Source organism: Mus caroli, chromosome 4, assembly GCF_900094665.2.
Source record: "Mus caroli chromosome 4, CAROLI_EIJ_v1.1, whole genome shotgun sequence".
Classification (NCBI taxonomy): domain Eukaryota; kingdom Metazoa; phylum Chordata; class Mammalia; order Rodentia; family Muridae; genus Mus; species Mus caroli.
In genome coordinates, this window is record NC_034573.1 from 118,859,165 (window position 1) to 118,873,844 (window position 14,680).

Sequence of the window (14,680 nt, forward strand, 5' to 3'; positions counted from 1 at the left end):
TTAAGACGGAAGCTTGAACTGTCGATCTTTGGACATATTTTTCATGGAAAGAAAATCATAAGCCTCCCTCTCTCATTTCTCTAAGTTGCAGCCAAAATCTAATCCTGACATGGCTTTGCTGCTGTTGAAGGTATTTGCTTATCTCTCATCACCAAGCCTAAGGGTCTTTTGTTAGCGGAACTGGGGAAGGGGGACTGAAAGAAACCATTTCCAGAAGCGAAATTGTTGGGCCTCTTTCTACCAACAGTGACTAACCAGAGTACCTGAGAGATACAGCCTAGGAGTAAGTTCATTAGTTGACAGAAAACAGCAAATGCTAGAATAAAAACTCTGGGCTCATTCTTGTAGATAGGGGAGCCTGCCTGTCTTATCTAGAAGTGCGTCTCACTTTGAGGATCTTCAATGAGTGACTATATTCCTTACCACTTAATGGCTAGCATCAACAGAAATGAATGTTGGACGGTGGATCGGCGGGAATCACTACTAGATCAACGCTCGTCTTCTTTTTACAGATAAACTGAAGGCATCCTCATTGAAAAGAAGACCCCTGACTCCTGGACAAGGAATGGAGGGTGGAGCCTGTGCAAAATATGGCTGCGCCGGACCACCTGACCACAGAAGGCGGGGCTTAGCAGCAGCCTGCAGGCCCCGCCCTCCAGGCCCCGCCCATCTCCTCTCGCGGGGCCGCGCGGGTTGTGAGGTGTCTGAGGCCGGCGCCTGCGCAGTTGCCCGCGGCGCGCGGGGCGGAGGCTTTATAACCACTTCGTAGCGGCTGGTCGGCTTCTGTCTCCGGGAGGGCTGCCCAGGCGGCGGTGGCGGCGGCGGCGGCCGGGGCGCCGGCTGGGAGGGGGCGCTGAGGCGGGAGCTACGGCGGCGCTGGGCGCCCCTGGCTCCTCAGCCTCTGCGGGCCATGGGCTCCGAGAAGGACTCCGAGTCGCCGCGCTCCACCTCGCTCCATGCGGCCGCCCCCGACCCTAAGTGCCGCAGCGGCGGCCGGCGCCGGCGCCTCACCTTCCACAGCGTCTTCTCCGCCTCGGCCCGCGGCCGCCGCGCCCGGACCAAGCCTCAGGCCGAACCGCCGCCCCCGGCCGCGCCGCCACCGCCGCCGCCGCCCGCTCCGGCCCCGGTTGAGGCTCAGGCCCCGCCGGTAGAAGCTCTGCCCTCGGAGCCCGCTGCCGAGGCTGAGGCGGAGGCCGTGGCTGCCGGGCCGGAGGAGGACGAGGCGGCGGAGGGTGGCGGCGCGGAGGAGGTGGAGTGCCCGCTGTGCCTGGTGCGCCTGCCGCCCGAGCGGGCCCCGCGCCTCCTCAGCTGCCCGCATCGCTCGTGCCGGGACTGCCTCCGCCACTACCTGCGCCTGGAGATCAGCGAGAGCCGCGTGCCCATCAGCTGCCCCGAGTGCAGCGAGCGGCTCAACCCACACGACATCCGTCTGCTGCTGGCCGACCCGCCGCTCATGCACAAGTACGAAGAGTTCATGCTGCGCCGGTACCTGGCCTCGGACCCCGACTGCCGCTGGTGTCCGGCCCCTGACTGCGGGTGAGCGCGGGGGCGTGGCCGCGGGGGGTCGTCCCGGGTGCAGCGGGTGTCACCCACCTTGAGGGAGGAGAGGATGGTGCCCAGCAGGAGGTAGAGGACGGACGATCCCGAGTAACCGACCCTCAGACCAGCCTTGCAACCGGTCTGATGGCACTCAGCACCCTATACCTACTTAGGAGCTTGAGGTGGTGGCTGAGCGCTAAGAGAAGGGAACTGTCCATTAAGTCAGAATATCCGGGTGAGCAGGGGTTTTTTGTTTTGTTTTGTTTTCTTTCTCTTTGCCCAGGTAGGGAGAGGTGTGTGTATGTGCGTGTTATCGTAATGATTGAGAAGGAATATTTGTTATAGGAGAGAGAATGAAAATGTCCTACTGAAGGGGCCGCGCTTCCGAGGGGTGTGTCCATATGGCTAGGGGCGCACTTAGCAGCAGCATTGCAGAAGGCGTGCTCTTCCACACAACCGCTGCTGAAAGTTGAGATGCAGATGATGAGAGAAGGCAGCTCACTAACAGCTCTAGGGGCACCCTGGGCACTGCGTGCTGTGCTAAGCCACTGGCAGGCACCTTGTGGTTCCTAACGTGCTGCCGAGGGCAAAGTCACAACAGACTTTTTGACCAGGAAAATCAATAGGGCTCAGAGGCGGTGCCTACCCAGAAGTTGATCTGGTGTGAGAAAATGTGTTTGCTTACCTTTTCAGTCTTGAAATCTGTATGACAGTCTTTTTAATGTTCTATGTATGCTTGATTTCAAAGGTCAGTGAGTTAAAATACTCTTTAGAGCAGGAATTACTGATTTCTCTGTCTGAAGCTTTCAGTGGAGGTCCTCCACCCCCTTTCTTTAAAACAAAACAAAAAACTTGGTTGTCTCTATCATTCCAATATGTGAATGGCCAAATGCAGCCAAGAAGGGGCTCTTCAGTGTGATGGGTAGTCAGACTGCCATTACCTGTTCTGTGACCTTGGACAGATTAATTATATTCTTGTGTGTCATGTTTTGGGGGCAGAAGATTCTCGGGCACTTGCAGCGCCTAGTGTAAAGGCAATGCTAGTAAAAAGGTATGTGAACCCTTGCTTCAAAGGATTTAAAGGCTTTTAATTGTAGCCTGTGTATCAAGGCTGAGCTGAGATTCCAGGATGCTGCCATTTGTCTCCCCTTCAGAAGGAACTGTGTACTCAGAAGTGCCAGACTTGTTGGGAAGTGGGTGTGTTTAACCTCACTGAGTTTCTAAATTACTCGGAGATGTGGTCAGAGGTACCCAGATGGCTTTCACTTTCTGTTTATCGAATACCAGGAAGGGCCTTGTGGCCACCTGAAAAGGTCTTCTTGTGTCTGGTGGTCTTACTGGCTTTTGAGAGGTTAATTTCTAGAATATTCAAGTTTTGCTGATACTCTTTTTAGTTTACTTTCTGAACCAAAGGGATATTAGTTTAGGAAAGCACTACCTGATTAATTGCATAATAGTGTATCAACTCCTTATTTAGAAATGAGAGTTTATTTGAATTTTAACAATGAAATGTGACTTCCCTGATCATCTTTTGGGGAAAGCTCCCCAATTTGTTTTTTAAAGTCAACCTGTATCTTCACTCACATCAGCATAAATGGACAGAAATTAATATGAAAGCTTGACAAGAAATATAAAGAAACCATTAGTGGTTTTTAGAGTTACTTGAGTTTTCTTAATTTAGCAGGAGTTAGGGAGGCTCATCCAGATTCTGAGTGTGTGTGTGGTTTTGAGTTTTGTTTTTGTTTGTTGTTTTGAGATTCTGTCATATTCTGTTTTAATTAGTCAGACTAACAATTATATATGCACACTTTTTTTGTCAGTATCTAGGTATTTAAAGAAAATAAAATTTAGGGAAAGAAAGCAAACCAGCACGGAGGTGCCTTTGTGCCAGGCATGCAGATTTTGATCTTCACAGCAATAGGAGATTGATTTGATAGTTTTATAAATGAGGAAACTGGCATTTCATGAAATTAAGTACTTTGTTCAGACTGATACGACAACAACAAACTGGTAGGCAGTGAAGCAAACCAGTGTTGGAATAGACTTACTTCCAAAGCCAATAATATTTTTCAACTCAAGTATTGGCTTGTCATCACAGTCCCCATTTTGGGCATGTTCTAGGAAGTGTGGCTTGGGAACAACACTGAGGCCCAGGGATGCTTGACTCCAGTTTCTCTTCCCATCCCTGTAGTTAATAGTCTTACCTGCTTTGTTTTTCTTATCTGACAGAAAAGCCTAATCCTGTCTTAAGACTTAAGAGGCTTAATTAATTAACTTTTATAAAGTGATTGTCAATGGAAGGTGGTTAGATACACAAAGAGTCCCTCGGGTAATTCATTTGCTTTCCAAATAATAGTCTGAGCTCCCCATGGACAGTTGTTCTGCCCCCTCTTCTTAAAGCCAGAAGAAAAATAGGCTCTGTGATGTGTGCGTGTGCGCGCTCGTGTGGTGTATCTGGGGGCCTGTGGAGACCAGAGGTCAGTTTTGGCTGGCTATTAAGGCCCAGGGTGCCTCCTGTCTCTGCCTTCCCCAGCAACTCTTAAGAAAGTGCTACAACTTCTGACATTTTTTTTGGTTTTGAGACTGGGTTTCTCTGTGTAGCCCTGGCTGTCCCAGAACTCACTCTATAGCCCAGGCTGGCCTCACAGAGCTCTGCCTGCCTCAGCCACATAAGTATTGTGATTAAAAGTGTGGCCTTCCATGCCTAGCTACAGCCTCTTATTTTGCTTTGTTGATGACCTTGAACTCTAATCCACCTACCTCTACCTGCTGAGTGATGAGCCTGCAGTCTGCCACTACTACCTGGGAATCAAATCTGGTGCTTTGTGGATGCCAGGCAAGCTTTCTGCCTGCTGAGTTATATTCCTAATCCTAATTTGGGTTTTCGGGCAGTCTTGCTTATTTAGCAAAGACTGTCTCAAAATCTTGATCCTCTTGTCTCCACCTCCCCAATGCTGGATTATATGTGTGCATTACCATGTGTAGATTTTTTTTTTCTTTTAGTGTTTGTCTTTCTTTTTTCCTTTCTTTTTTTAAATATCCTATTCTTCTGGGTCTGGCAAAAATCTTGTGTAAGCATTAGAAAAGAGGCCCTAAACCTCATTTATCTCTTCCTACACCTGACCATGTTTATTGCCCACAGCATCAGTCTTGGCAGCCAAATTGACCAAGTCTTCCCATGTATATATGTGTACATCTTCAGGCTAAGGGGCCATATAAGTGACCTCATATACTTATGATCATTTTACTACGACTAAATTAATGAGAACACCATAAATTAAGAAATTTCTTTTTTTAAGTTTTGTGGGTCAGAACAGAATTCTGATACTTTTTTTATCGTATGGCTTTATCAATGAGAGAACCAATTTCAGCAGAAAATAGACACGGTGTTATTTGATTTGCCAGATACTGTAGCAACAAGTGTAATCTTAAAATATACTTTCAAGTGAAATAAAATTAGCTTAAAATGCAAATAGCTTGCGTTTTTTGTAGTTCTTTGCAGTGAGTCTTCAAAGCATTATCTCAGTGACACAGTAAATTCACTTTGGCCACATGCAGATAGGTGGTGGAAGTAGAATTTTGTAGAGGAGAAACCAGTTCAAAGAAGTTTAAATGTGGAGTGAATGCTTCCTAGCTATTAAGTAGTGCAGTTGATCAATTACCCTTTTGAATCTCTGCCTAGGTGTGTCCTTTCAGAAACCCACAAATGTTATAACTGTATTGTTTTTCTCTCAGGTGTTCTATTGTCCATCTTTAATTTTCAGAATCTCTGGGAGGCTGAGGGGTGGGTAAAATAGTCAACAGAATTTCCTGTCACACAGGTCCTCAGAATAGAAGAAGCACTAAGGCTATCTTGACCTATGTGTTGCTGGTCCAGGCTCTGGCCTCTCATTGCTCCCTCCATTCCCTACAGAGTTGTACTTCCCACTGATCCCAACAGATGGTATCATAGGCCATTGGCCTTCCCACACTACTGGGCCTGTCCATTCATGTATAGTTCATTAACTTATATATAGTTCACTCACGTACAGTACATTCTTTAACTTATATATAGCACATTCCTGAGAGAGGCGCAAGCTCCCAGGATGAGAGATGCTTCACATTCAGTAAAGGATTTTTCTTTTGTTTGAGTCAGGGTTTCACGGTATATCCTTGTTAGCCTCGAACGTGCAGCAGTCCTCTTGCCTCTGATTCCTGAGCTCTGAGACTACATTTGTACACCATCATGCCCAACTAGGACCTTTCCTTCCCTGTCCTTCCTCAATTTCTTGCCACTGTTTTTGTTTGTTTTGTTTCGATGCTAGGCACAGAACTCATGGTCTCAGTACATGCTGGATAGGCATTTCTACCACTGAGCTACATCCCCACAGCCCTCACCCTTTTCTGTTAATCTGGCCCCTTACTTCCTGGTCTGCAGCTTTCCCCTGAGTCTTTCTCAGCCTCTATGTACAGTCGCCTTCCAGCTCAGTAATACCTCCTTCCCATGTCTGCCAAGGGCTTATTCTTCAGTGCCTAAAAATGCTCACTCGTTATCTATAAGTTCTGCGCATAAAAATCACTTACTTGCCGGGCAGTGGTGGCCCACACCTTTAATCCCAGCACTCGGGAGGCAGAGGTAGTGGATTTCTGAGTCCGAGGCCGCCTGGTCTACAGAGTGAGTTCTAGGACAGCCAGGGCTACACAGAGAAACCCTGTCTCAAAAAAACAAAAACAAAAAACAAAAAACCAAATCACTTACTTGCTTTACATGGTGACACATGGACCATGTTAGGCAAATAATTCTGAGACTCCAAAGAAAGGCAGAGACAGGATTACTGCAAATTTAAGGCTAGTCTTAAAGAAATTCATACCTGGCAGACAAAAAAGCAGATAAAGCGTTTAAAACCTGAGTGCAGTGAGCAATATTTGGAAGTATAAAAACAGGAGACAGCATCCTGAGGTTGGAGTCTGGCTCACTTGGCACATTATCATAGCAAGTTCACTGGCTACCTAAAACAATGCAGCAAGACCTTGTGAAAAATAAGACTTTACCTATTTAATCTGTTCTTATTTCAAGCTTCTTTATAGCTTCCAACTTTCCCATTATCTTTTTGATGGTTTTGCTTTGAACTTGGGTCTCCTTATGTAATGTAGCCCATGATGACCTCAGACATTGACCCTCTTGCTTTGGCCTCTCAAATGCTGGAATTACATGCATGTGACACTATACCCTACTAATTTCTACCAGTTTGGGGGTTTATTTTCTATATCAATGTTTTTCAAGGTGTGTTATAGATATTATTTTAAAATGTTGCTGGGCAGTGGTCGTGCACTCCTTTAATCCCAGCACTTGGGAGACAGAGGCAGGCGGATTTCTGAGTTCGAGGCCAGCATGGTCTACAGAGTGAGTTCCAGGACAGCCAGGGCTTATACAAAGAAACCCTGTCTCGAAAAATGATCAAATGTGATAGAGAAATATTAGTTGAAATAAACTAAAACAAATAGTTATTTTGTTTCTGTTTTTTGATTTGTTGTTATTGTTTTGTTTTTTAACTTCTTTGACTTTTTAAGATACGGTTTTATGTAGCCCAGACTGTCCTCTACCTTTCTATGGTGCTCAGGCTGACCTTGCATTCCTGATCCTGAATGCTGGGATTACATTGCACGACACCACATCATTAAGTATGTTTATATGTACTGTACATTTGCCAATGCTAATATGCCATATGGTGTATGATATAACTTGCCAAATTCAGAGTACCAAGGATTATACATGTCTCCAACCAGCCATGCTATCTTTAAGGCTTAACTATTTGCCATTTTCTTTGTTTTTGTTTGTTTGTTTTTGAGATAGGGTCTCCCTCTGTAGCTGTCTCTCAGTTGTCTTGGAACTTACTCTGTAGACCAGGATGACCCTAATTCACAGAGATCCACTTGCCTCTGCTTTGGGAGTGCTGCAGTTACAGGCATGTGCCACCACTATCTGGTTATTTGCCATTTTCTAAAGTCCTTTAATTGCTACCATTCTGGCTTGCCGTCTGTTAGGGTCTCAAACAGTGACTCTTTTGCTCAGAGTAGATTATAAAAACAGCTCCTGTGGAGTAGGCTACCCATATTCTGTGTCCTTGTCCCAGTCTCAGAAGGTCTCAGAAGAATGGGATGAGTAGGTGTGAGGAAAAGAGCAAAGAGCTGAGCAGCAGCGTTCTTACGGGAGCAGAGAGGAGGAGGGTGGGAAAGATAGACAGGTGATGACCCCTGGATGAGTATTTCAAAAAGGATGGACGATCAAAGATGGACAGTTGCCAATTGACAGATGGATTTTAGTTGTAACAATAAATACTAAGGAAACTCCTAAGTATCTTAAGTGTAAAAACATTAAGTTTTGCATAAAACTATCAAGAAAGACCTTAAAAAGGAGGTGGTATTTGATCACAGCATTTGAGTCTATGAGTAGAAATGCATACCTGGCTGCATAGTCTGTCTCAGTCAACTTCTAACCACATTACTGAGATCTTGAGTCTGAAAAGTAGTCTAAATCCAAGTTAATAGACACAGCTAAGCTGTATGAGTTGAGGACTGAGGGGTTTGAGGGTTTGAGTTCCTTGTTGTAACTTTTGGTTTTGCTTGCTTTTTCTTTTGGTTCTGGACATTGAACCCAGATGTCTAGATGTGCTATAAGCAAGTACCCTACCACTGAGCCACACTCTTTGCTCCAGCCCTCTTCTCCCTTCCCCTTCTCCATTTGATCTTATGTGTATCTCACACTGCTCTTAAATTCACCCTCCTCCTGTCTCAGTGTTGAGTGCTAGTGCTGTGTCTCCTCTCTCTCTCTCTCTCTCTCTCTCTCTCTCTCTCTCTCTCTCTCTCTCTCGTTGAAAGAACTTAAGCAACAGAGTAACCCCAGGATAGAATACCTTCTAAAATGAATAGTGAGTTGGTGTAAGAAATAGGAAGTCCAGGTGTGGAGACCTTTACAGTTGTCTGGTTGAGGAGTGGGTTATGAAGTGGAACAAGAAAAAGGAACTAGTAAGGGCATGGCTTTTCTAACCCCTTTTATTCTTTTTTTGGTTTTTGGTTTTTTTTCCCATTTTATTTATTTTTAATGTATTTTTTTAATTAGAAATTTTCTTCATTTACAGTTCAAATGCTATCCCAAAAGTCCCTGATACCCTTTCCCCACCCTGCTCTCCAACCCACCCATTCCCCGCTTCCTGGCCCTGGTATTCCCCTGTATTGGGGCATATAATCTTAGCAAAACCAAGGACCCCTCCTCCAGTGATAGCCGACTAGGCCACCTTCTGCTACATATGCAGCTCAGGGGGTACTGGTTAGTTCATATTGCTGTTCCTTCTATAGGGTTACAGACCCCTTCAGCTCTTTGGGTACTTTCTCTAGCTCCTCCATTGGGGGCCGTGTGTTCCATCCAATAGATGACACTGAGCATCTACTTCTATAGTTGTCAGGCACTGGCACAGCCTCACAAGAGTCAGCTATATCAGGGTCCTGTCGGCAAAATCTTGCTGGCATATGCAACTGTGTCTGCATTTGATGGTTGATTATGGTATGGATCCCTGGATGGGGCAGTCTCTGCATGATCGTTCCTTCCATCTCATCTCCAAACTTAGTCTCTGTAACTCCTTACATGGGTATATGGTTCCCCATTCTAAGGAGGGACCCCTTTTATTCTTATTTACTTATTTTATGTGTATGGGTGTCTTACCTGCATGTGTATATGTTCACCAAGTGCATGCTTGGTGCCTAAAGAGGTTAGAAGAGGCCATCAGATCCCCTAGAAGTAGATTGACATTTGGTTGTGAGCTACCATGTGAATGCTGGGAATCAAACGAGAGTCCTCTATGAGAGCAACAGGGCTCTTAACCACTGAGCCATCTCCCTAATCCCATGTCTATCTCCTTTAAAGAATCTTAGGGTCCATTTGTAAATGGATAGTATAAGACTTTAGAACTGGAAGTATAGACATATATAGGAACACATAATATAGAAACTACTGAAATCTGTGAGGCATAATTAAATTTATACTAATAGGATTTTTTTTTCCAGGCCTGAAATTAAGATAGCCTGCCACACTGATATTTCTGAAGATTTAACATAAAAGTTGTGTGAACTTGAGGGAGAGCATTCTGAGCTTGAGGCAGCATGTAACATTTTATACCCTACTTTAAGCTTCTAATTAGCAAATTTGAATCCTTGGTTAAACTAAACAGCAGAGTAGGAGAGAAGTTCCCTCTAGTATAGGACATACAAGAAAGGGAACAACATGGCCAGAATAGCTGGAGCACATGGATGAGGCTTTTAGTCCAGCTAGGGAAATTTTTCCCGTAATTAGAAGCTTTACCCTTAAGATGAATTTTTATAAAATTGCAGGATTAGATTATACTGCATAATATCTAAAAAAACCAACCATACATGGCTAGGATGAAAATGTGGCCAGGAGAAGAGCTAAAGTGCCCTAGGGAAACCCAAAGAACCACTGGAGCAAAAGGGGGTATTTGCTGTGTGGCCACCACAGGTATGCTGAGCAGAGGTCCAGTGTGCTGGGAGAGACAGGCACATACACAGGCTGTAATGTGCTGTTAAAACTGCACTGCACAAATAGGCCGTTATCAGCCTGGAGAGGTTAAGTACATTTTATAGAGAAGATGACATTTGAACTGCTCTTTTTTGGTTTTGGTTTTGGTTTCAAGACAGATTTTTCTCTGTGTAACAACAACCCTGGCTTTCCTAGAACTCACTTTGTAGACCCATCCAGCCTGGAACTCATGAGATCCACCTCCTCTGCCTCTCATTTGCTGGAATTAAAGGCTTGCACTACCACACCCAGCTTGAGCTGGTTTTTAAATGGCTATTTACCAGAAAGAAGAAAGGAAAGACATCTCTGGGCAGAAAAAAAGAGAGCAGGCAAAGGCCAGAAGTCCAGTGCATTATATGTTATGGCTTTCAGTGCAAAGTTATGAATGCAGTTTTAGAATGTTAAGCTATACCTGAAGGCAGCACACTGCTCTATCTCCATTAGAGGGAGAGAAGTAAGGCTTGGGGATATTTAAGTTCATCTGTGTCATGCAGTATGAATCAGCACAGAGTAGGTACCCAAAGCAGGAATTCTAAGTCTTCTGTCCTGAGTAAGTCTGTGTCATAGTGACAGACTGCCATAGAGTCATCAGGATTGGGGGTTATTTTACTTCCTTGGAACTAAATTCACCTCCTAAAGGTGGTTCCCGTTGTTTGCCTGCCAGTCTGTGGCCTGTCTGTGCTGCTTCGTTGTCATGCTTTGAAATTTGAGGACTGTCTGCTCACTGCCCAGTGAAAGGATGCCAAATCTGCCAAAATAAAGAAAAACGGAGTAATGTGAAATCTGAAGCTGCAGCACATGCTTTCACATTCCCGTCATATAGACCCAGAACAGGCAGAGAATGGAGCAGCCTGTGCCCAGGTTTGACAGTGAAGGAATTGGGGGAAGAAAAAGAAAGAAGAGGAGAAGAGAAGAGAAGAGAAGAGAAGAGAAGAGAAGAGAAGAGAAGAGAAGAGAAGAGAAGAGAAGAGAAGAGAAGAGAAGAGAAATGTTGAGGCAGGAGGACTTGGCTCCGTAGTGGAATATATGCTTACACAGTGCTAGGTCCAGTCCCTTACACACACACACACACACAGAGAGAGAGAGACAGAGACAGAGACAGAGGAGAGAGAGGAAACAAGCACTTGAATAATCATGTGATGGAGGAATGTGTTATAAAGTTTTAAGCCCCCTCCCCCCATTGGTACGCTTCTTACTTTATATCTTTAGAACTTGGCTAATTACTTTTAGAAGCCATCTGTACCTTTTCATTTCAGTTAACACAAAATAGCAAGCCAGTCACTTTTTTTCTGAGATGCATTGTTTAGTGGCTGTTTTTCCTGCTAGCTGGGGTAAATGGGCTCAGAACTTCTTCAGGAAGTGAATCATATTTACACGTTGATCTAGTCTCACTTTGTTCCTTCTGAGAATATTAAGGAAGCATATTATGTGACAGGAGATATATACATTGTCCTTTATATCTGTAGTATACTTTTTGGTTTTTCGAGATAGGGTTTCTCTGTGTATCCTTGGCTGTCCTGGAACTCACTTTGTAGACCAGGCTGGCCTCGAGCTCAGAAATCTACCTGCCTCTGCCTCCCAAGTGCTGGGATTAAAGACATGCGCCACCACGCCCAGCTGTAGTATACTTTTTAAATCAACCTGAGTATTTAAATTGCTATACTCAACATATATATTAATAAGAAAACTATAGGATAAATAAGGAAAGCTACAAGCATTTATTTAAGTTGTTTGAGGTCTTTGAATATTGGAGAAAGGTGTAAACTAGAGGACAGCAAAACACAGACAGCAAGAAACCAACAATCATTGATGTGTTTGAGGGCTAGTGAGATGGTGCAGCAGTTAAGAGCTCAGACTAGCCAGGCATAGTGGTGCACGCCTTTAATCCCAGCACTCAGGAGGCAGAGGCAGGCAAGTTTCTAAGTTTGAGGCCAGCCTAGTCTACAACATGAGTTCCAGGACAGCCAGAGCTACACAGAGAAACCCTGTCTCGAAAAAACCAAAAAAAAAAAAAAGAAAAAGAAAAGAAAAGAAAGAAAAGACTACTCTCCCAGAGGATCTGAGTTCAATTCCCAGCCCCTGTATCAGGTGATTTGCACGTCACCTGCCTGTAATTCCAACTCCAGGGGATCTGACAGCTCTGACCTCCACAGGCACCCACCTTTGTGTGTACATGCCCACACATCTAGTCATTTTTAAAAACTATATCTGTTTCTTTAAAGTACTTTTTAAAGTTAATTAATTTTACAGTGCCCGGGATTGAATTTAGGGTCTTGTACATATTAGGCAAATGCTGACCAACATCCCGGCCCTTTAATTTTAAGCAAACGCCCGCTTGTAAGAGCAATGTGAGCGATTCCTTGACAATGTTAAGAATTAATTTAAAATGTCAGTAGTTACTTGTGAGGGACTAACAGCACTTGTAAGGATGGTTGGTGCTAGTGCAGCCAGTCTGCAGAGCAGTGCATCTTTAACATACCTCAGCAGAGGGAGAGGAAGGCATGACTTTGCTGTGTTGGTGAAAGGTTTTAGTAGTAAGGTTTGGTAAGCTGTTAAGAAAGAACACAGTAGGCCCCCAATGGAGGAGCTAGAGAAAGTACTCAAGGAGCTAAAGGGATCTGCAATCCTATAGGTGGAGCAACAATATGAACTAACCAGTACCCCCTGGAGCTCGTGTCTCTAGCAGCATATGTAGCAGAAAATGGCCTAGTCGGCCATCAGTGGAAAGAGAGGCCCATTGGTCGTGCAAACTTTATATGCCTCAGTACAGGGGAACAACAGGGCCAAGAAGTGGGAGTGGATGGGTAGGGGAGTGGGTGGGGGAGTGTATGGGGGACTTTTGGGATAGCATTGGAAATGTAAATGAAATAAATACCCAATTTTTTTAAAAAAGTGAAAAAAAAATTGGGAGCTGTCAGTTGGTTAGGAATGTGGGCTTCTCTTCGAGAGGACCTATAATGACCTTAATTCCAGTTCCAGGGATCTGATGCCCTCTTCTGTCTTCCATGGGCACCAGGCATGCACATGGTGCACATGCATACATGCAGATAAAACACCCACCCATACATATAAAACGTTTTAAAAAGAAAAGAAAAGAAAAAAATAAAGAGCATTAAAAGGCACAGATTTAAATTAGAAAAAGAGAAAAGCTAAAAGCAAGGGGCTGAAGTAAAGGCTCAGCAGTTAGAGCATGTGCTGTTCTTGCACAGAACCCAAGGTCAGTTCCTGCTCCCATGCTGGGTAGTTCACAACTGCCTAGACTTCACTGCAGACACTCCAGTGTCGTCTTCTAGTCTCTGGGCACTGCTCGTATGCACATCCCCCCCCCCCCCCCCACACACACACACAGCATACATGTAATTAAAAATAAAAATAAATCTAGGGTCTGGAAAGATGGCTTAGTAATTAGGAGTACTTGTCTCCATAAGCCCCAGGATCAGTTCTCAGTACCCTCATTGGTGACTCACAGCTGCCTGATAGCTTCAGTTTTGGCATGATCCAATGCCCACTGTGGCCTCCTCAGGCACCAGACACATGCTTGGTGCACATATATAACATGCAGTCAAACCCTCAGACACATAAAATAGAAATAATAAATCTTTTAAAAGCAGAAAGAAAGAAAACCAAAAATGAGCTTTCAATAGACTCTGAGTCTGTGGAAAGCTATTGTTTCAAGCTGTGAGCAGACCAGTTCCACTATGGATCTTAACATGGAAGAGCATACGTGCTTGAGTTTGTGCTGGAGCTCTTTATTTTTACAACTGTTCTGACTTTTCATGTAAACAAGTTCAAGCCTCTCTAAATATAGCACACCATTGAAAGGAAATTGTTGTATACCCTGCTATTTATGAAGCTGCTGTGGTAAAGCACTCCTGAAACAGCTTAACCTGACTGAATACTTGCTAGCAATCCAGGCTGTTGTCAGGAAGTGAACTGTTTTTTCACAAGAAAGTAAGTACAGTTAGTTAGTGTACTTGGGGTGCATGTGTGTGTGTGTGTGTGTCTTTGTATCATATATAGTGGTACCAAACAGTATAAGCTCACCTCACTTTTATCTCTTTTTGCTTCCTTACCCAGTTATGCTGTTATTGCCTATGGCTGTGCCAGCTGCCCAAAGCTAACCTGTGAGAGGGAGGGCTGCCAGACTGAGTTCTGCTACCACTGCAAGCAGATATGGCATCCAAACCAGACCTGCGATATGGCCCGTCAGCAGAGGGCTCAGACTTTACGAGTTCGGACCAAGCACACTTCAGGTCTCAGTTACGGGCAAGAATCTGGACCAGGTATAAGCTGGCATTATCTCACTGTCTCATTGTTGGGTATCTATAATATAAGTCTTCAAAACTAAAAGCGATTGTCTTAGCCATGCACCCTTGAGATCAGCGAGCAGACATTTGATTCTTCTGAGGAGCTGGGACCACAGACACATTTTCTGGCTTGGTTGAACTTTTAATGATACACCTGCTGTGTTGCTGCTGCTGCTTTTTTTTTTTTTTTTTTTTTTTTTTTCCCCCCCCCCCCCTTTTTTTTTTTTTGCTGATCAAGATAGGTAGTTAATCCTAGCTATGTGAC

The 14,680-nt window shown here is 44.6% G+C and overlaps 1 protein-coding gene across 3 annotated transcripts in view; it reads left to right on the forward strand.

Annotated features, from left to right (window-relative positions):
* Positions 1 to 788: 788 nt before the first annotated feature.
* Positions 789 to 14,680, forward strand: part of Rnf19b (ring finger protein 19B) — a 27,590-nt gene continuing 13,698 nt past the window's right edge. For 2 of the 3 annotated variants that reach the window (XM_021159389.2, XM_021159391.2), the window contains exons 1-2: positions 789 to 1,536; positions 14,186 to 14,391. In XM_021159389.2, coding sequence (XP_021015048.1) covers positions 911 to 1,536; positions 14,186 to 14,391 — 832 coding nt within the window. In that variant the 5' untranslated portion in view covers positions 789 to 910. The remainder of the gene's footprint in view (positions 1,537 to 14,185; positions 14,392 to 14,680) is intronic. The other variant, XM_021159390.2, reaches the window with a different exon arrangement.